We start from the raw sequence: 25,838 nt of genomic DNA on the forward strand, positions 1-25,838 counted from the left end.
TACAGCCGACATGATGTATGTGTGTATGCGGCAAGCAGTTGACGTAGTACCGATGAAAGTTGAGGTTCGACAGCCTTGTCGCGAAGATGTTGATACCTTGGCGCGCGCTGGGCAGGGTTGAGTATTGTCCCCTCGCACTTGCACGTGTCGTTTACAACCGCGCTGACAGTCAAGCAAGCTGCCGTGCGACCGGTAGTGCAGCGAGCGATACCTGTCCTAGCAGCGGTAACAGCTGTGTTGCTAAGGTTGTGTTATGCCTTGTCAAAAGCTTGACTGACGCAGTGGACGCATGAGCCCACAGTAATCAACGGCTGCTGCTGCTGATGACCACGCTTCCCAGCTTGAACACGTTCGGGTGATACAAAAGACTGAATTGAGACGCCACGGAACTCTGGACACCCGAATCAAGCTTCCGGCGAAAGATGCTCCCCTTCGTGCTGCGATGCGAAGGCACTCGATCAATTGTGATGTTTGCTGCGCTGCCGCCGTAAAGCTGTTCGCTCCGTGCCGTCTGCGCAAATCCTTGAGGCCGCAAACGACGGGCGTGCTCAGCAAGAGGTCGTTGCTCGGACTGGGTCCTGGCAGGTGACTTCGTCCCTCCTCCAAGGCCGAGTCAAGCTAGAGTTGTGGACTGATTGTGGAGTCCTCGGTAGCTTAAGCACCCTCGAGGGGTCTGCTTGAAGTCAAGGCGGGCACGTGCGCGTGGCAGCTCCGTCAGGGTCACAGCCGCGAGTAGAGGGACGTGACGTCGCGGTGCCGCCTGGTCCAGTGGACGATCTCTTTGGAAGTGATGAGCGTGATCGAAGCTTGTGGTTGTGGGCAAGTAGGCATCAACCAGCTGCTGTTGGTGCTCTCGGGTCGAGGTGTCAAGAGCGGATCAGAGTTATGCGCGTATGCATGACCATTTGAGCGTCCTAGGATGTGAATCGACTTGAAGAAAGACCTTCAAGCTTCTTTATTATAACGAGGACAAAAGTTCAGATGTCGCTGGTAATTGTCATTTAGAAATGCGGTCTAATATTTCATTTTGATTTTGGAACGAGCAGAGGATCGCGCCCGAGCCATGCTGCTGCTGCTGATGCACATGCTAGCTGGCCCACGCATGCAAGGACTCCCTGCTGCAGGCATGGCAACCCACGCGCCTTCCTACGGCCGGTGCACGGTACTAGAGCGCTTTCGGGACGTCCACTCGTGACTCCTGACTCAGACGTTGACTTTGATGCGTCTGGTTCAACGATTGATCGACTCATCTCAAGGCTAATGCTTGACATATCAAGCCGAGTCCTTCGCTATCGCTTGCGTCCTGGTGGCCCTCAAGACAGCGGGCTGGTCTCGTCAAGGGATGCAGCGTTCGCCTCATTTGTGAATCTGATTCTTGACATTCACTTGACTCACAGACGAGTACAGTCACTGAGAGTAGTGTTGGGTCGAGGTCCTCGGCAGACGCGGGGACGATGAGCCTTCGACAGCTGATGCGCCAGCTGCATGCTGCATCGCCTACACGCGTACACCGCCCGGGCCTATACCTTTACGCGCGGCAGCGCGCGCGAAACGCTCATAGCAGCAGCAGGCGTGCGAGGGCGAGAGCACACGCGTCAATTAACACGCGCGTCTCGCTTGCCGCGCAATGCATGCGCGTACTCTTCTTGTCCAACACTCACGCTTACGACTCGCAATTTTTCGGACTCGATTTCCGGCTGAGCTGTCGTTCTCAACACAAGAGCTCTCCTCTCTCATCCGAGCATCGATGGTTGCCATCCAATCTCTCCTGCTGCTACCGAGACACTTCGGTATGTTGGTCTGACATCCACCGCATCCATCGAATTGGCGCACTCCTGCACCCTCAGCCTCCGTCTCGACGCGGTATCCGGCAACTTTAATCCGCCATCCAGCTCTTTACATCCTTTCGACGCTTTGAGAACTGAATAGGCGCCTAGCAGTACATGCTGCGCTAGTGTAGTGATGTCCGAAGGTTAGTGTCGAGGCAGCGATGCGCGCATACATGCCTTCCTGAGCGCTCCCTTGCCCGCCATTCGCACCCCTTCTGCAGGCGATTTCTTAGCGACACCGCTGGGATCGGGCCCTTCCGCCTCTTACTTGCTGGTAGAAGCGGCGAGGCGTGACACATCGCCTGCAGACGAGTTTCCCGCTACGCCTCGACAGACAAGCCCGGCCATTGCGAGCCCTGCTCGTACCCCCATGTCACCAGCTCCCGTCGCCGCGACGGTACCTTCCACGGCAACCCCGTCCATATTGCAGTCTTCTGCTGTGTTCGAGACTCGGAGCCAGTCCGAGACGCAACGTGAACCTCGCGGTGGCACTCACTCGACTGTCGTGACAACGGCACCCACTACAGCCATCACTTCTGCGCCGCCGAGAAACGAGGAAGCCAGTCCCGCTCGGAGCGCAGCTTCGCTCAATACTCCCCCACCTCAGAAGCACGAAGCGATACGCAGCGCAGAACCATGCGAACCTTCTCAAGCTTCTCACAAGAGCTACAGTGCACGCTCGTCGTCCAGCAGAACAGACAAGGAGGCAGCTGATCGAGAGCTTGCGCTGCGACTCCAGAACGAAGCTGCTGCCTTGAGCAGGCCTAGACGCGCCGCATCGAGCAAGGCGGTGGACTACGCACCTCACAGCGATAAGCATGGCAATCCCATCAAAAAGGTCAAAGGCAAGTCGAATTCGACCAGCAGCAATATCAGAAACGGTGACACACGACAGCGCTCGCACGAGGAAAGGAAGAAGAGTGTGGATGCTGAATTGGGCGCGCCGAAAAATCGACCCCAAAGACCAGCGAAGAGAGTCATAACATTGGAGGACAGCGACAGCGAAGAGGAGGAGCTCGAGCTCAGCTCGAGCCCGAAGAGAGCTGCTGTGGATGCTGAATCAGCCAGCAGAATAGAAAAGGACAAGCGGCCGACTGTGGAAATTGTCCCACCTCCACGAAGCGAGAGTGGTAGGTCACCTTCTCGTCCGCATACATTAAGTCGTGATGGCGGGGCGAGCGACGCTCATCATGTGCGGAGCAGAGAAGACTCGAGAGACACCTGCAGTCCCACCAATGGCAGGCAGAACACTAAGCGCCGGCGATTGGCAGTCGAGTCGCAAGAGAGTGAAGAGGAAGAGCTGCCCAACAGCAGACCTGCTCGCCTGGTGTCATCCACGAAGGATGAGACCTCCGCAGGCGAGTCTGATGCGAGGACAGATTCAAATAAAGGTTCAGGCGCCGCAGAGCGGGCTGCCCAAAACGATGTTCAGATGCACACTGATCAGGAAGTGGAACTCGATCAGGCGGATCAAGCTGCGTCTTCGTTGCCCAAGGGCAGAGGGTTGCGGCGCAAAAGCAAAAAGAATCGGAATGGTTGGCAAGAGAGCATGTCGGAGAGGAGCAGAAGCACAAACACGTCGCCAACGAAGTCTGACGTGTCAGCTCGCAACACGCGACAAAGGGGCGAAGAGCGCCATGGCGCGGGAGACGGCAAAGATGCCCAGGATGCAGCTGCTGACAAGACCGAACAGGCTCCAGCAAAGTCTGGTCATGCTCTAGAACAGGGCGGCCCCGCTGATGCCGACGGTTACGAGGTAGAAGATGGGGATCCGCTGTCAAGCCCCGTCGTATCTCAGCGTGTTGAGCCAAAGACGAAAGGGTTAAAGAAACGGCAGGATCCTAAACCGAAGCAAAAGAAAGCAGGCAAGGAGAGCGCAAAGCAAAGCAAGGATGAAGCGGAAAGCAATCATCTTCGCTCTGCCACGAGCAAAGCTTCTAATTCTGTTAGCGCAGATCAGGCAGCAGAAGTGCGGCAGGGGTCCGCTGAAAATCGCAAAGACGACGACGGACCCAATCGCAAATTTCAAGAGCCAGAAGTCAGGAATGACGCTTCAGCACCTGCACGCAAAGAGCTTCCGGTTTCAAAAATCGATCTTCCCGGCAAGGGAAGTCCGCTGACGCCAGCAAACCGGAATGCAAAGGTCTCGGTAGGTACACCGACACCAGGCAGCGCTGATCTGCGAAGATCCTTCAGCGGCAAGCGTGAGTGTACGAGATGATTCTACACGCATCATGCACGTGTGCTGAGCCTCCGCCCATTGTCCACAGCGCTGAGCTCGCTCGTGAGCTCTTCAGGCGGACATCGGCGACCGGGTCTAGGGAGACGTTCTCACGTACCCTCACTGCACCCGAATCGCATCGAATCACCAAAGATTCGAGCGCCTATCCCGATCAAGCCTACCAAGGCGCAGCTGGAAAGAGAATTGGACTCGGACGAAGAGAGAGCTTTGGCCAATGAGACGCCCGAGCAACGTATGCGCAGAAAGATCAGGGAGGCAGAGGAGGATTACATGGAGCCACCTGCTGGATGGACTGAAGGAGCGGCGACTTCTGGCGGACCGGTCGGCGGCCCTCGTGATGACCAAGCTGTCGAGTACTCGGCCGATATGGACGAGTACGATTGATTCTGTAGCGCAATAGAAGGCGCAACAAGACGCCGTCGCTCGACCCAGCCTCCGCTTGCACCCGGCTGTACACATAGAGGCGCCACCGCGATGCCCACGACGGCGATTGCGCTGTACAACAGAAGTTGAAAGGCCTAATAGCAGCATAAATTCGTGAGACCTGAAAAGTCGAAGCCAGATCGCAAGGCAGACACCAATTCGAAAAGAGACAAGGAATCAGAGGGCTGAACTCGTGGGTATCTCCGATGTGACGCGTTCGACCTGGTCTTCATGACCGCTTCTTTTTGCCCGCGGAGCCTCCGAATGTGAGCAACGCCACGATGATACCGCCAATGATGGCGAGCGGCACCAAGTTCGCTGATTGAGAGGGGGCGCAGTCGACATACGTTTCGAGGAGGGGGAGAAGGATTGTCAGCGAGATTGGAGCGGCTTGGCCACGCTGAGGTGGTGCGTGTTGACGTGTTACGCGCTACGCGCTCCTTCTTTCTGTACGTCTCCGCACTCACCAGTTATGATGCCCACCAAGTCTCCGGTAACATTGGCAAGCGTGCCAACGATTCCCGAAAAGATGTCCGTCACAGCGCTCAGCAATCCGCCGATGGTGGAAAGAACGGCGTGGAGTATACCTTGAATGGTCGAGATGGCGGTGTTGAGCACTGTCAAGATGAGGTTCCAAGCCCATTGGAACAGACCAAGGATGGACTCGATCACGCCTGATAGGGCGGACGAGATTCCGTGCGTGACTGACATTTCGAAGCTGAGTCTAGTCGGTGGTGAGGGAAAAATACCGAGTACTGCGGATGCTTCTCGACAGGATTGTCCTGTGACAAGTCGTGCAAGAGGACGTGTGGTGGTGGTCGTGAATGGGAATGCGAAAGCTGCGCCTACGGAGTCACCCAAGATGACAACTGAGCCCTCGGTCTGAGGCTCCGCGCATCTCGAACATCAACATATGATGCGGCGCTCAATTGGTGGCTGCTGCGCCACTTTTACAGAACGTCGGACATTCCCTGTCATTCCAATCGCACCTGTGCATGCCTGCACCCTGACGTCTAGCTGTGCGGTACAGGCTTGAGTCTTGAGTTACTACTACCAGCAGCAGGTACCACGACGATAGCCGCTGCAGCTGCTGCACCACAGTCGTGCTGTGACGCCGATGTGGGGCACTTTCTTGGTTTGTAGATGCCTGCTGGCCAACACGAGTCGCGTGACGTCTCAAGTTGAGCGGAGGTCGTGATGAAGCCAAGTTGGCTTCGCGGCGGTGACGTCACACACAAGACTCTTCGTCCCCCTGCTGCTTGAGCCTCGATTTAGCTCAGGGTCTGCGATACACGCACAGCCACAACGATCGGCCGTGCGTGCATGCATGCATGCGCGGATGGCGCAAAACGCGCTGGCAGGCGGTGGTGATTACGTGGTCACGTGAAGTAGTGGATGCTTCTGTAACCTCCGAACAATCTTTAATCTGAATCCAAGTATCAATCTTGGATCTGGAATTCACGAGCTTCTGAGCAAGTCTTGAAATCTGCTCCGCGACCACAAGCACAGACATTTACACAAAGAGACTCAATAGTCGAGCAAAGCGGCACCAACGAGCACGACTTAGCGAACATCGCCGGGACCGCATCGCATCATCCTCGCACCTCTTCGCGCTTTTGTGTCACTGCACAAGTGTGTTGCTTTGGGAGCCCCAGCGCGACAGATCATGAGCTTGCGGTGCTGCGCTACTCAATCAGCGGCGAGAGAGGCGTCAGGTCGATTGTCGCATCTTGCGCGCTTGCGGCAGACAGGATGCAGAGCTCTACGCACCATCGCTTGTAGCTGCGCGATCTGTGCGACGTCCTCCCGTCTGCGGAAGCTCCAACTCTGTTCATCGCCCGATGCCCGCGCTCGAAGCTCGTCTCCTCGAATTTCACTTCGGAGACAATCAAGTTTTCCCGCCGGTAACGACCCCTCGAGGCAGATCGTGGTCATAGGCGGGGGTATTAGCGGACTGACCGCAGCCTTGTATCTTGCTAGAGGCTTGCCTGAGCATCGCATCGTGCTGCTGGAAGCTACAAGCAGACTAGGCGGCTGGATCGATAGCACGAGAGTTGATATTGGCCACGTCGGTAACAATGAACGATCTAAAGGGCAGGAAACGGCGCTGTTGGAGGCCGGACCTCGAAGCATCAGACCAAGCGGAGCCCCGGGCTTGGCCATGCTGGGCTTGGTGAGCAAATTCCGGCTCAAAGCGAATTGAGTGAGATTACTTAACCGTGACCCGCTTCTATGCTACGCAGCTCAAATCGCTATCTCTCATACCACGGCTACTGCTGGTGCCGAAGACAGCTCCTTCTGCGCAGAATCGCTTCATCTATTACCCAAATGCCCTTCAACGTCTCCCATCTAATTTGCTCTCCCTGCCCAAGGCTTTCTTCTTACCTTCTCTCAAAGGCATCCTAAAAGGAGCTTGGCACGACTTTCGCACTCCTTCACGATTCGCTCGTCCAAAATCGGAATCAGCGCTGGAGAAGGAGAGGCAACGTGCTCGGGAACAAGACGCAGATGAGAGCATCTCGACCTTTATCGTCCGAAGAATGGGAAAGAGCGGAGAGTTGTTGAGAGACAGACTGTTCTCGGCTGTGCTGCATGGCATCTATGCTGGCAGTCCTCATGTCTTGTCCGTTAGATCTACACTAGGAGCGCTGTGGAAAGCCGAACAACGCCATGGCTCACCTGTGAGAGCAGCTTTGCCGTCCTGGCTCAACAAAGGCAAGAGACAATTGACTTCGCAAGAGAAGGCGGCGGATGAAGCTGCTGCGAAAGAGGTGTCGCGATATGAGAAAGAGCTCGGAGATGTGATTGTTGGCCGCATGAAAGGCATCAGTGTCTACTCGCTGCCGGAAGGTGTTGGAGAAATCACGCAGGCGATCGTCGACGAGCTTGAACGAATGCCGAATGCGCAGTTTGCCCTGAATGCACCAGTCACAAACATCGTGGGGCGAGAAGCCCGCAGCCTGAAGGTACGTCTTGCGAACGCGAGTCGCTTCCTAATAGCGAGTCTTACCTCTCCATACTTCCATTTCGCTGTCAGCTCTCAACTCCACACTCTACGTATTCCGCGTCTCGCATTGTCGCAGCACAGCCGTCAGCATCGCTCGACCGATCAACTTCGACCTCCCTTCCCTGGCTTTCCCACAACCCAGGCGCAAACGTAGGGGTGGTCAACGTCATCTTTCCATCATCATTAGCATCGCATTTCGTTTCGGGCGCCAAAGACAGGCTTTTGCCAGTCGAAGGATTCGGCTACCTGATACCTACAGCGACCGAGAACGTGGATGGCGTTCTAGGAGTGGTGTTCGACTCAGATTCCCTACCAGATCAAGACGTCGCGGCGCATGCGTCGACGGGTCAGACCCCCACAAAGCTTACGGTGATGATAGGTGGGCCTCACTGGACTTCTAAGAGGGAACACAGCTTCCCAAAGGAGCAAGAATTGGTGGACATTGCAAAGAGGGCCCTGAACTCCCATTTGGGACTCTCCAAAGACCTCTTGGAAGATCGCAGTGCCGTCTATCGGGCCAAGTTGCAGCTCAAGTGCATCCCCCACTACGCCGTTGGCCACATAGCCAGGATGCGAGACCTGGACGACAAGCTTCGGGCGCATCCTGACTTTGGAAATGGTAGGCTGGTGCTGGCAGGAGCAAGCTACACGGGAGTCAGCCTGAACGACTGCGTGCTGCATGCTAGAAGATTGGCGGACCGCATCATCGCTGAGGAGCGCGCCGGGTCGGTCTCGGGCGGGAGCAGGAGCATCACGGGGCTGGAGAGTTTTGTTGAGGATAGAACATTTGCCTTGCAGAGCGGTGCGATCAATTTGAATGGTTGATGTTCCTGCCGTACTTAGTCTGCGTGCGCGATACTCGTCTGCCACAGCGACTGTGCCTGGACAGCTCGGACGTCGCTACAAGGCTGCATCTTGACCGTCTGAGCGCATCAGACGAAACTCAGGTGATGATCAGATCGATGTCTGCACTTTCTCTGTCAAGAGTCGATCATCTTTCCGAAGGCGTCGTTGCAATTGGAAATTCGTCAAACAGGAACGCGAGGTGCGCGACGCAGACAAAATCCAGGACAATTTGCAACGAGGGGCGCGCACTCGTAGACTGGCACTGTGGCTATACCGCGTCCCTGTCGGCCTTTCACCTCTCCATGCGGAGCCGGAACGATGGCGCATTCATGCGAGCAGACGATTGGAAGGTGGCAGTTGTGTATAGACACGCTTTGACGAGACGGAATCGACGCGACAGGTGCTGGACTTGGCGCACCAACAGGCGCAGTCTTGAATCGTGTATGGGCGTGACTGGCACATATGCGCGCGTAGTTGGCACATTGATCCCCCCAACGTGTAGCTATGGGTGTTCCGGACGACGGACGGAATCTATGACGAGGAAACGCCTGCCTGACTCTCGGTAAGGACCGAGGCTGATTTGTCTTCTCATATGAGCTCGCCTTTGGGGCTTGTATGCTTGGCGACTGCGGCACGCCTCGGCAGTTGCCAGCCGTGCTGGAGCGAGGTACAGTCACCACAGTCGCGAGCGTTCGTGAAGGCGGTGACCGTAACCCGTACCGCATACCGGGAAGGATCTGACCCATACCGAGATCCGAGTATGATCAAATACATGTGTCACTCTGCTTCCACTTGAGGAGGGCCTCTCACTCAGCTACATGCTCGCTCGGCCATGCATCGATTTACGTGATTGTCTTCATCATGATCAGTTGCTGTGCCTTTCGCTCGAGTTCACGGTATGGCACGCGATCAGCAATGCGCTATAGCAAGCATTTGTCACCTCGGTCAGGTACAGAATCTTGAATGCAAGTGCCTCGTCTAATTGTCTCACGAGCATGCTGTCTCCCTGGGAAAGAGCTATATCAGCAGTTCGCGTGCGATTTCCTCACCCTTGACTTTTGCTCTTAATTGACTTCCACGCCCTCGCGTCTTTTGCAGACGTTTCACTCGCGGGCTTCTCGACAGCAGCTATTCAAGAACTGCAGCTGCACGCCCGCCCACGCCCACGCCTTGTCTCACTCTGAACACACTCAGCATCGTGAACATCGACTTGCACCGATTTAATCGTGAGTGTCATAGCTGCGCGGCCTCCGCCCTGGCACACGGCCAGTGCAATTAATGCGACTTGACAGGCTCCGAGCTGTGTGGTCTGACATTCACAGTTGCTGATGGTTGCAGAAGGATTGGCATCCCCTGCAGGCCGCCGTTCTTGATTCAGATCGCACAGCCAAGCCGGTCTTTAACCTTTTCAACTCGCTCTCAAGTTCCTTCTCGATCCCCAAGTCAACGCTCAACAATCGACGCCAGCCGTTCGCCTGCCTTTCGCACGGGTCCTGATCATCGAGATCTCTTTATTCACGATTCGCGTTGTCGATTGAATTTTCGGACCTACGCTCTGACGATACACCGCTGCTGCACACATCCACGACGCGTAGTGGTTCAGCTAGCCTAGCTTGGCACTCGTGACTACACCATCAAGCACGCAGCAGCAGCAGCAAGTCTGGCCTTCGATCTGCAGGCGCACAAACGTCTGCGTTGATCCGCGACTCATCGATCACGAACTCGTGACTTGCCGCTGTGGCTGGGCGCAACGTGGGCTGCAACTCGCAGCGGTAGGCGCAGGCGCTAGGTGACGATTGCTCCAAAGCGGAGGAGCTGCTGGAGTCAGAGTCCAGAGTCACAGTGCGTAAGCTCATAGGCAGGCGGAATTCACGCGCCAGGGACACGCAAGATACGGTAGTCACGAGTCAAAGTGTAGTGTGTACGCTAGCTATATAGCTGTGCCAGCCCGCCTTTAGCTGCGCACGTAGCAGTCGTGGGTCAACATTCGTGATTGATGAGGTTGCGAGAAGGACGCTCTGCCAGGTCGAGCGCGGCGTAGCGCTACCGAAAGCCTCCTGAAGGTGGTTCGAGCGCCGAGCTTGTTGTTGATGAGAGGAATCAATCGTGAATGGAGATTCTGCATTGAACGCCTTGCCGGTGTCAGTCTAGTCGGCTGAGGCCACTCAGACTTGAAGCGACATGAGCTAGACGCGGCCGGCGGCCCGGAAAGCGAGCAGCTAATCGCACCGAAATTCGGGAGCAGCTTCCGGGGCAGCCGTAGGTTTCACTTCGAAGGCGTCAGCGCCCAGAGCGCAGCTGTCGAGTGCTTTGTGCATCCTTGTCCAGCTTGAGATGCTCGACGCTCCCTCATGAGAGCGAGCGATGGACATCGGAGATGCAACCCGGCATCAGAAAGCGATGCAAAGGAGGCCCGTGCAGAGGCTCTTCTTGGTTAGTGGACTTCGTGCCGGACATTGGGACACAGCACACATACCACAGCCGCTCGTATCTGGGTCAGTAGAGCCGCTATACTTGATCGCTTATGCTTCGGTACTCTCTTCTACGTCCAGATCGCTCTAAACTTGGTCTTGATCGCAACTCGTGGAACTGCGACTGGCAATCAAGCGGGATCCACGTTTGGAAATTCCTTGCGAGGTGGAACCGGATTAACGGCTTGTGTTCGGTTCAAGGCCCAACTCTCCCCTCGACCGAGACACCGCGACGACCCAGAAGCCCAACGCGAGCTGCACTCTAAAGCTTAACTTAGTGACAACATCAGCAGGGTGAAGCACGAGGGCGTTTGGAAATATCCAATCAAAGCACCACCTGCTTGCTGCCTTGCATCTCACGCGTATATTCCCAACACTCTTCTCACGTACCTTGGAGCAACAACGAGCCTCCGCAACCTGGTAAGTGTCCAGATTCGCTCGCATCAGCCCTGCAGATTTTTGTCTACCCGCTTTGAAGAGAAAGGAACGCTGAGTTGCAACAATTGACAGGCTGCCGTTAGGACTCACGACTTTTTTTTGGCCAAACGGCGTCGTGCACTGGCTCTCAGCTTCTACCCCAATCGGCCCTCGACCTTCAAACAAGGCAGCACGTCTGTCTGGTTGCTCCGCGGAGATCGGCTGTCCGCTAGGCACGGCCAACGAACGCCAGCAAGCTATAGCCGCTACGGCCACGCTGAACGGAAGCTTGCATCAACGCGTCCGTTGAAGCAGCGAACGAGGACCGCGCTCGCTCGCTCCTCTAGCAGCAGAAGAGGAACGGTGCCTGGCTGCGCTGTGCTGCAGTGCACCGCCTCGCTGTCCGTGACTGCCGATCCCTTGCCTCGACTACTCGACGGCGTCTCTCAGCTAGGTTGCTGCACTCGCAAGCGCTCTGCAGTCGTGCAGCAAAGTGCATGTTACTGCATGTGACGTGCAAGTCGAGAACAGCAGCAGCAGGCAAGCAAGCAAAGCAGCCAGCCATTCGAACAAGGGCGGGCGGCATTCACGATTCGAGATTGTCATCGATTGACTGCGCCCGCCTGAGAACCAGAATCGTGAATCACGAACCAAACGTTTGCCCGCACGCATGCTGGGGGCGTGATTTTGGCGCTAATCAACAGTCACGGTGCTGCCCACGAGTCTTTTGCGGCGGCCATACATCAGCACAGCAGTTCGAGGCCTTGTCAGCAGTCGAGCGTTAACTGCAGCAGCAGCAGACCTGCCCGCCTTACTCCGCACGCTTCAACTGCTGTAGCTTTCGTCTGCTTCAACCGACTTACTACTGCTGCAAGTCAGCCTGAAGTGTGAGGCCAGCTACTGGAAAGACGCACCACAGACGCACGCCTAGCGACGTTGATTGGGCCTCGTGCGAGTTTCTATCAAAGAGGAACCTCAAAGCAAGACTCGAGGAGTTGCTGAACTCCTTCCACACCTCGTCACACTTCCTCATCCATACCTCACCGTCACTCGCCTCTGCATTCGCATTACGTTCTGCGCGCCAAGCTTGTCTAAAGACTCTTTCTCTCTCTAGACACTTGTCTATCCCTCGCCGGCGCAATCTGCCTCGTCCTCGAAAGGGAAAGTGGACGTGCCCATTGACTGGCATCACTTTGCTCAGCGACGACGACCTGCTTCGAGTCGGCGATCGCGAGTCTAGTTCCCACATCAGTAGAGGTGCTACAACATGGGTGGTTGTCTGTCATCACCGGCTCATGCCTCCTTGGCGAGCACGGCGGGCGACTCAGCGCCGGAGACGGTCAAGTCCAAAGCTTTGGACAGGCAGCTGAGGGAGGATGAGAAGCACATGTCGAAAGAGGTCAAGCTTTTGTTGCTGGGTGAGTAATGAGGCGACCTTTGGCCAGTGGTATACCTGGCTTGCGCGTGGCATCACAAGCAAGTGGGCGAGAGCTCGGCGGAACGCACCACAATTGGCTGGGTAGTGGAGTGATGAAGGCGCAAAGCACCTTCCACATGCTGGCTAGCAAGCGCGAAAGCTTTGCAAGAGTCCAAATTGGTGCGCGCACCAGCCGTCATCAAGTGAAGCTGCAGAAGGTAGCGCTTGCCGACGAGGATAGGGTGTGCAGCTCGCTGACGCCTTGATCCCACCCGTACCCGCGGACCAGGTGCGGGCGAGAGTGGCAAATCGACAATCTTGAAGGTGAGAGACACAAGAGGCTCAGCTCGAAGCACATCGCTCACGCATGAAGCTGACATGATGGCCTTTGACTACAGTCCATGCGCTTGATCCACTCCATACCGTTCACGGGTGCGGAAAAGGAGCACTACAGGAGATTGGTCTTTGTGAATCTGGTACAGGGGATGAAGCTGCTGCTCGATATGTTGGAAGAATGGGAAGGGACGTTCGAGCATCCTTCGCATGTAGTGAGTGTGCTCGATGAGCCCTTGTCATGCGGACGAGAGGAGTCTTGCTGACCTAGCATCGTGCTACCGGGCGCTGCAGAACCTGTTGCCCTTGTTCATCACATACCCGGATATCGCGGAGGATGAGCCCTTCCCTGCATCATATTTCGAGCCTTTGAGGCTACTGTGGAATGACTCTGGTATTCAATCCGTCTTCAAGCGAGGGAACGAGGCTGCGGTGCCCGAAAAGTGGGTCGCACAAGCACGAGCACGTGGAATGATTATGACTGGCTGACAAAATCTGATCTCTCTTGGCAATCGTCTCTACAGCATGTCATAGTGAGTATTCCGGGGAATTGGCACCGCGGGGACAGGCGCGCTCGGGCTAACCTCGCCGCCATTTTCCCAGCTTCTTTGCCGACCTCGATCGACTTTTCAACCCCTCTTATATTCCGACTGATTCTGACATCCTGCGGTGTCGAAACAAGACGACGGGAATAATCGAGACTACCTTCCCAATCGATGACCGAGTATACCGGTTAGTGGTCGTTGACGTACCCACTAGTACTTTGTGCTCATGCTGTTCTTACACACCACGGTGCGCAGAATCTTGGACGTCGGCGGACAGAGGTCGGAAAGGAAGAAATGGATTCACTGTTTCGAGAATGTCACGGCTGTCCTCTTCATCGTCTCCTTGAGCGGCTATGACAGCTGTCTGGTCGAGGACAGGGATAGCAATCAGATGCAAGAATCTTTGATGCTTTGCGATTCCATCTTCAACTCCAAAGTGAGTGCGACTGGCGAGACCGCCATGCAGCTCCTAAGCTGACAAAGAGGTCGCTACGCACCTTTCAGTGGTTTGTCCGAACATCCATGGTGAGTCAAGCTCTCGTAAGAGTCGCATCGCCGCATTCAGGGCTCACGAAATGTTGGCCTCCCTCAGATTCTCTTCCTGAACAAGGTGGACGTCTTCCGGACGAAAATTATGCACTCGAGCATCAAGGCATATTTCCCAGATTACGATGGTGAGTCTTCAGTCAGCGCTGTCGCGCGGATCCTTCCGACGGTCATATCACAGTTCTGAGACTCGACTCCTTGCCAAAATCGCTCTAGGCGACGATCAAGACTTTAATGCCGCGCGAGGCTATTTCAAGCAGCGATTTTGCAGATTGAACAGAAGCCAGACAAAGGAGATTTACCCTTCGTTTACAAATGCGACCGATCCTGGGTTGCTCAAGATCGTCATGGCATCGGTCACAGATATCATCCTTACCAGCAGTCTTCGAGAAAGTGAGTATGGCGCGGTACTTTCCCAAATCAGGAAGAGGCCTGTGCGCGTCGAATTGCGTGCTGACAATCGCTCTCCTACATGGTGGCTTACCCCGCCGGTCTCTCTGATAGACATGTTCTGAGGCGTGCTCTTGTCGTGCCCTTGCCTGCTGCCCATCTCGGCTTTGTCCATGCTGCTCCGCGCGCCCCCAGGTCCTGCAAAGACACTCTCCACAGCCTCAAGTCTAGCATACTCCGCCCTTCAAATGCAAGCGCTCTGACGTCCCTCTGCCCCTGCGCCTAATTTGGCTCCTGAAGCTGTCCCATTCCTGCTTCGCTGCACTGTAATGTATCCGAAATACTCGATCTGTTGTCCATACAATACCTTAGACGGGAGGGATGGCGCGATAGCGGTCTGCAGCTTTTTGGGCTGGAAGTAGAGGCGCTGGTCGAGTATCTCGACACCCTTGACTGAGAGCACAGGCCCCGTACGACTCGCGTTCATGCGCACGCGACTACGCAGACGACGTTGTGCTGGCGATGCGGACACACCTTGCATTTGGCCCCCGTGTGCCGTGACGCGACGCGACGCGTCGAACGCGTCCGTTATTGAACGGGGAGATGCGCACTCAAGCACTCAGACTAACTCCGCCTAAAAATTGGCTTGATCACGATCAGCAGGTGAAGGGGTCTTCCTAGACATCTCTCGACCCTGTGCGTCGCACCGCTTCTACACACCATGCAGACCATCGTGAATTTCCTTGTCAACCTTTCTCCCATCAGCATCGCGTGGTCATCAAACATAGCTTGCCGAACTCTTTGCATCCGACCTCAGCAGCGTCATGGCCAAAGACGCCGCTACTGCGCGCCGGGCGAGAGCTGCTCGCTCGTCCCGAAATGACCTTGTCAACTCCTCGACAACATCACAGCGAAGAAGTAAAGCTGTTCAAGCTGCCAGCAAGCGCTCAGTTGCTGCTCCTTCCTCGAGTAGCGAAAGCGAGCTCTCTTACGATTCCCGGGACAACGAGGACGATTATGGTCAATCGTGCTCGGAAGCATCTGCTAGTCCTTTCATCGCCTCAAGCCCATTGATCACCCGCACGGCGAAGTTGCGTCCTGCGCGAACGCAAGAGAGCGAACGAGTCACCCAATCATCTCCAACAACCTACGCCTCCTCGTTCAGACAGCCATCTGCTCCTGTTCGACGCGGGTACGGCAAGGGCATGACGACTGGTATTCGTCGATTTAGGGCGCTGGGGGCATCAGTTGGCAGCGACTTTGGCCTCCCATCGAGAGTCTGGGATCCGAGTCCAGAGCGCGAGGTGGCGCCCACGACTCAGGGTCACGACGACAGCGATTCGAGCGAAATTGACGAACCAGCAGCGATGGGCTCAGCAGGGCAAGCCCCGTCGGGTGAGACCAGCGGAGTGTTGCTGAACGACGATGACGAGAATGAGAGAGCCGTGGAGTGGACGCGGAGCAGTGAATCTCCGTCTGAGGTGCACGCCCATTCGCCCTTCTCCGAATCGTCTCGGGGCTCTCCTTCCATCTTCGACTCGGCGAGCCGCATTGCTCTAGGCTCCGAGTCTGCTCTGACTCCTTGTACGTCTCCACCGCTCAACGATACCGCCGGCACAGACATTTCAAAGCTTCCTGCCAAGGTCCTGGGTCGCCTCAGTCCTTCGACGTTGCGTCTGCTTCGAGCAGCCGCTGATGGCAAGGATGTAACGTCTCTCGACGACGAAGAGCTTATCATTGAGGAAGCTCTTGCGCCTTGGTCGTACAACTCGGACCGGCAGCAGCCTCCGAACTCTTCACCTTCCTTCGTCTCAAGAAGGACAGCAGCGCGCGTACCTCGCAGCCTTCGTGAGTCTGGAGCAGCTGGCCCCCCGGGCCAAACCTTCAACGATGGATCAAGCTCGTCCAGCAGCTCCACCAGTTGTGCTCTGCTCAATCGTGGTTTGCAAGGCTCCATCACTCCACCGAGCCAAAGAAGCTTGCCAGCCTTGCCCGCCAGGCCGGCCAGTGCCATGAAACCTACTCCCAAGTCAGACTACTCTTCCGGACGAGAACCCTTTGTGAGACTGGACCTGACGGCAGAAAGACTGCCAGCAAAGGAAGCGATCCGCTTCTCGGCCCCCAAAAGCACCTCTGGAGGTATTGGGGCGGACGAGGATGATGACGAACCCTCGCCCTTTGGGGCGTCAGAACATGCGAGCATCCGCACTGCTCCTGTCGCTTCTGGACGACGCGAGGTGTCCAAGCCTTCGAAAGCTACGCGCTCGAGCCGCGGAAGGACGCTTAAGCGGACAGAGCCAGCTTCTCCAGTTCCGTTGAGCCTGCGCGTGGCTGAGAAGAAGCAAGCAATCTCGGCGTCTCAGCTAGCACGATCAGGGCGAGCAAGCGAGGCGCGCAACGTTTCGAGCAGCCCATCATCAGCGCGCCAGCACCAGAGCAAGCATGTCAACAAGACCTACTCGCTCTCCACCAGACTCGGCTTGCCAAAGAAGAGCTTTTACGCGCGCAACAAGCGCGAAGAGACGAGTCCGACGCCCGAGGGACGAGTTCCGGATCTGCAGTACAGCAGAGTGCCTGTTAGCAGCAAGGTTCGCTGAATTGCGGAGATGGCTTCACGCCTGTCCTGCCTGTAGAATGACCACATCGAGCGATTGCTTCCCTTTTAGCCACATTGTACCATCACCATCACTCTAGCTGAGCTTCCCCTGCACATCTCTCGCTGAATACGAGGAGTGCTACTCGGCACAAACGCGAGCGCCTGTCAGCTTGTCCTTCAATCCATATCGCGTTAGCTTGTCGTTGAAGCGGTGCGTAGCAAAGCAAGCAAGAGTGTGTGTCACGCTCGCTGCACCCATGTTTGGCAGAGGGTGAGCGCGGGAAAGGCAAAGCAGGCGATCGTCTTGGCCGAGGGCCTGATAAGGGCTACAGGATGGACGTCATTCACATTGTATTTGCTTAGCAATCCGACTGTGCTTAGCCATGAGTATTCGAACAATTCAAGCTCGACGCGGCCTTGCGCCCTTTGAATCACACCGGAGCTGCGCTCCCGAAGACTGGGCAGCAAGCCTCGAGCGGCTGTGTTCAGAAAGGCTCGTGGACATTGGCAGAGAGCACTCTAACGCTAGGCTCAACTCTTGACTCTTGACTCGCAGACTCGAAGGTGATAGCAAAGTTGCATCAACCGGCGCACGAGGACGAGTGCGGGAAACAAAGGGCCCGCTTGTGGTTTAGAACTTGCTCGCATGTATTATTATATATGCTCACACTTTTGACTGAATGAGTGAATCGTGAATCACCAATCAAATCAGAATCGTGAATGCAGCCAGCACAAATGACCTGCTTTGCTGCTGCATGCGGACATCAGCCGCGTGGCGGGTATGGAGCAGCAGCGGGCAGCGCGCGTGCAGTGCAGTGCGCACGGCCGGTTATCAAAATAAAGTCCTCCCTCTACCGCACCCGCACCCGCACCGCACCGCACCGCACCTATCGTAACCGGTCAGGCCACCGACGTCTTGATAGCGCTCAAACGCACACAAGATTTTCCGGTGTGTGTATATAGCTACGAAGGAGCACAGAGGTCAAAGGTCAAAGTAAAGCTTTAAATTCATTCCTAATTCATCCAGCAACGCCATCATCACCTTTGAAGAGTCACGAAGCGGCGCCAATCAGCAAGAGTCTCGCGGCGGCAAAAGTGGAAAGTCTCGTGACTTGACGCATCAGCACCTACTGTAGCCAGAAAGTGCAGGCAGGCGCCCTCGCCGCGCATCGCTTTGTGCTCGAACAACGCGTTTCTCGATCTTTCATCCCCTGCCCCTTCAACGCTCTCACCATCCGACCTTCTTCACTGCCACGGCACCGTTTCGCAAGGCGCAATGTCTGATGCCGCGTCTTCAGGCTCGCAAGATGCGACCTCGTCTTCTTTGCGCAGACCCGCTCTGCCCGATCGAAATGCCTCCCAGCATACTGTGAGCGGCATGAACAATCAGCTCGGTCAGATGCTGCGAAGTGCAGCATTGATGTATGATGGCAGGCAACAAGACAGTGCTGGACAGGATAGCAGCAGCAGCAGCAGCAGCAGCAGTGAGGAAGACGAAGACGACGATGGCGATGCGAAGAACGAAGCGTTGAAAGCGAATAGAGCTGAGGCGGGAGAAGCATCGAGATCGAGCTTGGAATGGAGCTTGAGAAAGGAAGAGGCTGCACTGGCGGATGCCAAGGACCGCAAGCATCGCAAAGCGATCTTTGAAAAGATGGACGGGTTGAGACGACGCAAAGCTGCTCGTGAGTGTTGCATTAGGCTGGGCTCCTCGACCGCGAGGACTGAGATCAGCGGGAAGCACACATCGTGCGGGCGCGTTCGGCAAAGTGCTTCCGCATTGCAACGGGACCCGCGACGCGCGCGGCCCGGCGTGGCAGATCCGTCGGAACGCGCGCGTCGATCGCGTGAGCGGCATCCGTCCAGCGTATGCCACGGCGCTCAGCAGATGGAGCTCAGTCTACATCATTCGACGACGCCATGCTCAGAGATGTCAGCTTGGCTGGCTGGTGAGGCGCTGCTTAGACTGGCCTCAAGGCGTCTCACGTATGCCTTGCGAGGTGACGCAGCCAGGACGATGTTGTGATCATCATGGGCGGAGCAGCCATGTCAATCCGATTTTGCCGGCGCTCAGGTCCGTCGGACAGCAAGCTCGGGCGCCGAGTTGCTCGTGAGGGCCCAATCTTGCAATAGTTGATCTCGCTTCTGACATTTCATCCTCTTCTCACCGCGACGCAAAACAAATGATCGCCACGATTGGACCGACACGCATTGCTCAATCGATGGGATGACCTCTACCGACTGGTCGACCTGCTCCTGACCTCACGTGCGGGCACACGCCGCTGGTATGCTTCCCAATGGCCCATCGAACCACCGCCGGTCCTGATGCGCCTATGCGATGCCCCGTTGCGCCCCTCCCATCAGTGCCACCTCAGGGCAATGCACAGCACTTCTTCGGCGGCGGCGGCAACAGCGAAAGCAGTGCGCGCTGGTCTTCTAGAAGCGACAGCTCATCTGCTGTGACCGAAGCGGCCACAACGAGCTACAATAAGACGACAGAGGATCTGACGGATTCAGAGGAGAATGAAGAGTACGAAGACGAAGTCGTTGGCCATGAGCGAGTACAAATTCGCGTGGCGTCTGCTGGGCAACGCGCAACGTCCGTACCTCGGCCACCGCCGCCAAGCTTGTCGCCAGTCGCGTTGCCGCTGCTGCCGGTCCTGCTCCTCCTTCACCTGTTCTATCACATCGCGATAGGGATCGTTGCCGCAGCAGCAGCCTTGCGCTTCTACATACGGGCTTCAAGACTCCAGCCTCTGACTTCGCGCAACGTCTCCAGCGTGGAGGCTCGCTTGGCTGCTCGTACAAGCCGCAGCCCAAAGCACGTAGCTTTGATACTTGCGCCTCCACCCCCGAGCACGACACTTCTTCTCGCCCGAGCGGCTATGCGGGCGGCGGGTGCTACGCTCGCTCCTCTGCAGGCGAATCCGGAGGAGCGACGTCATGCGCTCGTTGCGCAGCTACGTGATGTGGCTCGCTGGTGCGCGCTGTGCGGCACGCCACGTCTGACAGTGTACGATCCGGATGGCCTTCTGGCAGATTGCTTCAACCAAACGTCCGAGTGGACGCTGCGGTGGTCGCCGTCCGACGTGTCGACGACCAACAGCACCGAGTCCCGCCTCTTGGCACCTGTCGATCCCGGCTCTTCGCCCACCATGAGCGACAGCTTTGTGTCGTTCGCAAGCGCATCCTCGGGACGTAGCGAAGAGGAAGAAGGACAGAAGCACGGCGCGCACGATGGTACCGCTACTCGTGCACACGCGTCCGGTCAGCGTACCGATGAGATCCAACTGCGCATCGAGGTGCTGCTACCAGGCCGCAAGGCACAAGGCACATCTCGCGGGCTCGGCGATGGCGCGCGTCACCTGCAGTTGCATGTGCTCGGTCCGCAAGATGGCAAGGGAGCGCTCGTGCAAGCGAGCAAACACTTGGTGGAGGAGGCGCTGGACGGAAAGAATGCAAACATCGACATTGCTCGGGTCGACGAGATCTTGCAATCACATGGCTACCCGCCTGAGCCTGATCTGCTCGTTTTGCATGGTGGACCACGTCGCGTATGTTCCTTGCACGGCTTTCCGCCTTGGAGTCTGAGGATAACCGAGATATTGTGAGTGTTGAGTGTTGCTGGAATCTTGATTGGGAAGCGGTTATGTTGGTGTTCAGGCACGACTACCAGACTGACCTCGGCGCTTGCTCCTTCGTGCAGCTACGATGCACGAGCGCATCCCCGTCTTCCCATCTCAGCCGCTTCCTTTGAAGCCGCTCTCGACTGCTTTGCAGCGTCAGAGCAAAGGCATGGAAGGTAGGTAGGGGTTCTCACGTTGATGAGAGCGCCAAAACGCCTCGACAATGTCTTGTGACGCCATGTATCCAGGCAATCAATCAATTTCCGTTGTCTGACCCTCATCATTCCGCCTTTGCGCTGTCTTTGGCAGGCTACGCCGCAAGCTGGCAGCAAAGCGACGCGGAGCAGTCGATGCAGGCTCAGCAGCAAGGCAAGATTGTGATGAATCCTCTTCTGGCTTTACAAAGGAGCTCCAGCGCTCTGCGCTTGAGCATCTTGACGACGAGAGCGCCGAGCATCGATCTATCATGAGTGCCGTTACCGACTCGAGTGATGGGACAAAGGCGTCTGGTGATCTCAACGATGCGGATCGCAAACAAGGCAGCGGTGGTGAAGTTCCTGTAGACCCAAAAGCGCGCCTTGAAGCCTTGCGCACGACATTTGGTGACAGCGGTATGGATGGCACAGAGGTCTTTGTGAGTGATTGCTGCGTGCTCGAAGTGGAAGCGCCGGCGAGTTGCTGCTGATGCCTGTTCGTGTCCAATGATCTGCAGATCGCCAATTGCCCGGCCGTTTTGACCCGACGCGTGATGATCAAGGGCACGCTCATCGTGACTACGCACCGCCTGTGCTTCATTGCGCATCTGACTTCGGAAGATGCAGCTGCTCCGACTGACCCTCATGCGGGTGCGACTCCACGTACCAAATCGAACGTGATCAAGCGGGGACCTGCGACGCTGCACCGTCCTGGTCTGCATCGCAGATCCAAGGCTTGGTTCGAGCGTGAGCAGCGTGCCGCTGCCGTGGCGTGTGTTTACGCGCTAACACGTCCCCGCTCGTTTCATTGTGCAGTCACGGCGGATGCTCTCACCGCCTACTCCTCCTCCACTAGCTTGTACAATCCTCTGGGTTCAGCGCGGCTGGCGGAGATTGATGATCTGCTGCCGCATCATTGGGGTCGGCCAAATTGCGTCGACTTTCGCATCAAGGGACGTAGGATATTCCTCGAATTCGACACGGAGGAAGCTAGTCTCGCGTGGCATCGTGGTGAGTGACGGAGGGGGATGCCCAATTAGCAATCTGGGAGCTCAGACCATCCCGCGCGCACCGTAGAGATCGAGGCGGCATTGTGGCGCTTTAAGACGACTGCGGAAGAGATTCGAGTCTCGCTCCCTCTTTGCAGGATCTTGTCCATGACGCAAAGCACCTACCTGGCATTTGCTGTTGCTTTGTGGCTCAACGTTCTTGATGATTCGAGGAACGAGGGCGAAAAGGATGCGAGCGCGACCATCGAGTTGAGCTTTGGAGTTACAAGAGGTCACGAAAGCTTCTTGAAGGAGCTCTACGACGCGCACGGCGCGGCAACGAGATGGCGTCAAGAGGTCGGCATAGATGCAGTTCTTCTGAAGAGCCCTTCGCCGATGCTGGACATCGAGGGACCTCAATCTAGGGAGGTGGACTTGACGCGCTCTGCATCGGGAAGCGACGGCAAGTCTTTGGCAGCCAGAATCACCCAGAGCTTTGGCCTAAGGTGCAAGCCCGACGAGCTGCGGCTTGTGAAAGCGGAAATCGTGAGTGCACAAGGAGTGTTGGCGTCATCTGCAAGATCTTTGAAAGCTCACTGTAAAGGCTTTCTTGGCCAGTTTCGCGCGGTGCCCATGCCCGGCACCATAGCTCTGAGTCCCGATCACTTCATCTTTTGGCGGACTCGTCTGGGACCCTTGCCAGACACAAGGCTGAAGGTCGGTGGTGGAGATGCGCCGCTCCGGGAGTCATGGCTCACACGTCTGCTTATCTTTGCAGATTCCCTTGTCCGATCTCCAAGGCGTTGAAGCGGAACGATCCTTTCGTTGGCGGACCTTTGGGCTTCGAGTGCACATTCGCGGATACAGAGACGAGTGGTTCGATTTCAGCAGCCAAAAAGACCGCGATGCGATGCTGGAAGCCCTCAACGGTGTCATTGCCAAGCTGAAGCAGAAGGAGTTTGATCATCGCGATGATGCGAGCGTCAAGCGCGGCATCAGCAAAGTCTCGGATGCGACGCGGATGCTGACAGCGGAGCCAGAGCAGACGCTGTCGCTTACCAAGGAGCAGATGAAGTTTGTGAGCATCGTGCCCTGGTGCTCTAGCCTGGCTTTCACGAACCATCCCATTCTGATTTGCGTACTCTCTACGCTTCTCGCCCCAGCTGCCAAAGGTGGTCAACGTCTCAGCGGACGTGGAGCACAACGTTCGTCGTCTTGGACGCCTGCGTATTGCGCTCATGACCATCGGTAGTCGGGGCGATGTGCAGCCTCTCATTGGACTAGCTTTGGAGCTGAAAAAGCATGGGTAGGCGTTGTCCTGCAATCTTTCAGCTTCGCGGCGTGCGCGTGCTGACTCTGCCTGCTCTGCTGTGCCCAGCCACGCGGTCTTTATCTGCTCTCATCCTGAATACCGCGACTGGGTGGAGGGCAAATTCGGCATCGAGTATAGAGGCATGGGTGGCGATCCAGCAGCTCTGATGAAACTTTCCGTCGAGCACCGCATGTTCTCGCCCGGCTTTTTCAAAGAGAGTGTTGGCAAATTTAGGGGATGGCTCGACGAGCTCTTCCGTGAAGCGTTCGAAGCTGCGTATGATGCCGACGTGATCATGGAATCTCCGTCAACCTTTGCAGGCATACATGTCGCTGAAGCCACTGGCGCGGCCTACTTTAGAATGTGCACCATGTGCTGGAACAAGACGGCCGCTTACCCGCAGGCGTTTAGCGTGCCTCCAGTGGATCTTGGTCCGGCTTACAATACCAGCAGCTACGTGTTGTTTGATGCGATCTTGTGGCGAGCAATGGCGGGACAGGTCAATAGGTGGCGCAAGGTATGTCTCCGGAGCGCGCATTGGGACGCACTTTTCCAGCTGACATCTTCACTGCTTCCTTTTCAAGCACATGCTCCATCTCGGACCCACCGATCTGACAAAGCTCGCCGCCGACACGATCCCAACGCTCTACAACTTCTCACCCAGCGTAGTGCCTCCGCCGTTGGACTGGGGTGACCGCATCTTGGTCTCGGGCTACTGGAACGTAGAGACCGCCACGGCGGAGAAGTGGGAGGCGCCAGAATCGATGATCGCTTTCATGAAGGCTGCGCGCAGGGATGAGCGCAAGATAGCGTACATTGGTTTCGGCAGCATTGTCGTGCCGGATGCGCGAGCGGTTTCGAAGGCCATCTACGAGGCCGTCGTTCGCGCTGGAGTGCGCGCCATCGTTAGCAAGGGGTGGAGCGAGCGAACCAGCGACGGCGAGAAGAAGGCTACAGAAGAGACCGAAGAGATTCCGGAGGAATGCTATGTCGTGCAGCAGGTGGGTTTAGGTTTCGATTCAGCATTCGTCAAGAGTCTTTGCTCACGCGATCGGCCGAACGCAGGTCCCGCATGACTGGTTGTTTCCCAGGATTGACATGGCATTTCATCATGGTGGCGCTGGCACGACCGGAGCGTCGCTTCGCGCTGGCTTGCCTACCTTGATCCATCCCTTCTTTGGCGGTGAGTGGCGGTGCAACCCGTCACAAATATGGCACATCTGATCTGAGTTGCATTACACAATGCAGACCAATTCTTCTGGAGTCAACGCGTGCACAAACTGGGAGCTGGTCTTCGTGTAGAGAATCTCAGCGCTAGCGATATTTCCGACGCCTTGGTCAAAGCTCAACATCGAATCATTGTTGAAAAGGCCCAAGCGGTCGGGGAGAGGATCCGCGTCGAGAATGGGCCTGCAGACGCCGTGAAATTTGTGAGTGCGCGCGGGCCGTCATTGTGTCTCTTGAAGCTGACACCCGCGCTTTCATGAAGATCTACCACAATCTGTCCATTGCGCAACGCAAACGCGTACCTCTGCGCGACAATCAGCCGAGGAGGCGAGTGAGCCTTCCAAATGTGGGCTTATCTAGCCTTCCCACGATCTCTATAGGATCCGGCTCGGCTAAAGTTGATGGGCACTTTGAAGGCATTTCGGAGCATGCAGAGGAGGAGGTCGAAATGGATGCGGGCGACGCTCATGGTCCGACTAACCAAATAGGAGGAGACTCGATACCGTTGACGGAAGAGCCCCTTGAAGAGGAGCTCGATACTCCAACGGCTGTAGGCGATCGACCCAAGCGTCAAGGCACGCTTGGGAGCTTGCATCTCCCTCGCGCATTGTCTGCGCCGTTCCATCTGCCTGGCAAGCGTCGCAGCAAAATTTCCTCCACACAAGTCGGTGCTCTACCCCTCGATCATTCCACGGCTCCGACGCTTCTCGAAGTCGGCACGCCAATCAGCCCCTCGCATGAGGAGTGGGAAGAAGAGGGTCAGGGAACGGCAGGTCATGCTGAAGAGGTGCGAAGGACGCACAAGACCGCAAAGGCCGAAGATGTCCGAAGACGAGAGCTGCTAGAAGAGCAATGGAAGAAAGATCTTGAAGAAATGGAAAAGGCTGAAGGGAACGACGATGCCACGGGTTGGAGCGTAGAACACAAAGATCGAGTCAAACGATTGCTCCAAGCTGCCGAGGATGGTAGAGTCTTTTCGAACGGCGATCATCCAAGCAACGCAGTCAATACTTGAAGCATAGACGTAGTGGAGAAGATCATGTATACCGCCGCAATGAAAGATCGCTTGGTTGCCGTGCGGCTGTTGAATGCGTGCTGGTGGCAGTGTGTCTTCGAAGTAGAAGCCGAGTCTTTAGAGTTACGCAGGACTAAGCTGTCTCAACCCTCAGTTCCTTTTGTAGTCTTTTAAGAACGGAGACAACAGAGAGGCGTGTGCTTTGCGACTTGTCAGATTGGGCCGATGTGCCGAAAGTTAGACAGTCTACTGGGACGAGGTGTATTGCAGACATTCGCTCGCAGGTGTTAGGGCGGGAATAGGGTATATATATCTGTGACACATACAGCGAACTATCTACGGCCATACCACGGGAAAAGCACAGGATCCCGTCCGATCTCCTAAGTCGAGGTCGGCGAGCGAAGCGAGCCGCA

General features: G+C 56.4%; 8 protein-coding genes across 8 annotated transcripts; 7 read left to right on the plus strand and 1 right to left on the minus strand.

Annotated features, from left to right (window-relative positions):
* Positions 1–1,883: 1,883 nt before the first annotated feature.
* On the plus strand, positions 1,884–4,563 carry IE81DRAFT_243652 (hypothetical protein). Its single transcript, XM_025511249.1, has 3 exons — positions 1,884–1,972; positions 2,051–4,033; positions 4,100–4,563. Exons 1-3 carry the CDS (start codon positions 1,963–1,965, stop codon positions 4,453–4,455), a joined length of 2,349 nt encoding a protein of 782 aa, XP_025372086.1. The 5' UTR covers positions 1,884–1,962; the 3' UTR covers positions 4,456–4,563.
* IE81DRAFT_320908 (hypothetical protein) lies at positions 4,343–5,681 on the minus strand. Its single transcript, XM_025513173.1, has 2 exons — positions 4,962–5,681; positions 4,343–4,812 (listed from the first exon to the last, which is right to left on the minus strand). The coding sequence occupies exons 1-2, from the start codon at positions 5,203–5,205 to the stop codon at positions 4,724–4,726; spliced, it is 333 nt and encodes a 110-aa protein (XP_025372087.1). The 5' UTR covers positions 5,206–5,681; the 3' UTR covers positions 4,343–4,723.
* Positions 5,682–5,931: 250 nt separating this feature from the next.
* IE81DRAFT_320909 (Protoporphyrinogen oxidase) lies at positions 5,932–8,616 on the plus strand. Its single transcript, XM_025513174.1, has 3 exons — positions 5,932–6,667; positions 6,738–7,460; positions 7,532–8,616. The coding sequence occupies exons 1-3, from the start codon at positions 6,161–6,163 to the stop codon at positions 8,324–8,326; spliced, it is 2,025 nt and encodes a 674-aa protein (XP_025372088.1). The 5' UTR covers positions 5,932–6,160; the 3' UTR covers positions 8,327–8,616.
* Positions 8,617–12,502: 3,886 nt separating this feature from the next.
* Positions 12,503–14,729, plus strand: IE81DRAFT_345309 (putative Gpa2-guanine nucleotide-binding protein alpha-2 subunit; the record flags this gene model as incomplete). Its single annotated transcript, XM_025515901.1, has 11 exons — positions 12,503–12,653; positions 12,942–12,976; positions 13,051–13,200; positions 13,280–13,428; positions 13,510–13,518; positions 13,589–13,717; positions 13,786–13,966; positions 14,035–14,055; positions 14,123–14,204; positions 14,293–14,469; positions 14,662–14,729. 11 exons carry the CDS (start codon positions 12,503–12,505, stop codon positions 14,727–14,729), a joined length of 1,152 nt encoding a protein of 383 aa, XP_025372089.1.
* Positions 14,730–15,170: 441 nt separating this feature from the next.
* On the plus strand, positions 15,171–17,257 carry IE81DRAFT_320912 (hypothetical protein). The gene has a single exon (XM_025513175.1). The coding sequence runs from the start codon at positions 15,291–15,293 to the stop codon at positions 17,061–17,063; it is 1,773 nt and encodes a 590-aa protein (XP_025372090.1). The 5' UTR covers positions 15,171–15,290; the 3' UTR covers positions 17,064–17,257.
* Positions 17,258–18,182: 925 nt separating this feature from the next.
* Positions 18,183–19,493, plus strand: IE81DRAFT_243958 (hypothetical protein). The gene is made up of 3 exons (XM_025511251.1): positions 18,183–18,747; positions 19,243–19,347; positions 19,427–19,493. The coding sequence occupies exons 1-2, from the start codon at positions 18,339–18,341 to the stop codon at positions 19,320–19,322; spliced, it is 489 nt and encodes a 162-aa protein (XP_025372091.1). The 5' UTR covers positions 18,183–18,338; the 3' UTR covers positions 19,323–19,347; positions 19,427–19,493.
* Positions 19,238–20,756, plus strand: IE81DRAFT_243912 (hypothetical protein). Its single transcript, XM_025511250.1, has one exon. It carries the CDS (start codon positions 19,360–19,362, stop codon positions 20,671–20,673), a length of 1,314 nt encoding a protein of 437 aa, XP_025372092.1. The 5' UTR covers positions 19,238–19,359; the 3' UTR covers positions 20,674–20,756.
* Positions 20,757–21,400: 644 nt separating this feature from the next.
* Positions 21,401–25,559, plus strand: IE81DRAFT_298507 (UDP-Glycosyltransferase/glycogen phosphorylase). Its single transcript, XM_025512183.1, has 11 exons — positions 21,401–21,629; positions 21,699–21,893; positions 21,960–22,417; positions 22,490–22,588; positions 22,650–22,949; positions 23,035–23,177; positions 23,250–23,700; positions 23,768–24,184; positions 24,249–24,366; positions 24,432–24,613; positions 24,673–25,559. The coding sequence occupies exons 1-11, from the start codon at positions 21,437–21,439 to the stop codon at positions 25,423–25,425; spliced, it is 3,309 nt and encodes a 1,102-aa protein (XP_025372093.1). The 5' UTR covers positions 21,401–21,436; the 3' UTR covers positions 25,426–25,559.
* The last annotated feature ends 279 nt before the right edge of the window (positions 25,560–25,838 follow it).

This window comes from Ceraceosorus guamensis (genome assembly GCF_003144195.1).
Source record: "Ceraceosorus guamensis strain MCA 4658 unplaced genomic scaffold IE81scaffold_8, whole genome shotgun sequence".
Taxonomy (NCBI): Eukaryota; Fungi; Basidiomycota; class Exobasidiomycetes; order Ceraceosorales; family Ceraceosoraceae; genus Ceraceosorus; species Ceraceosorus guamensis.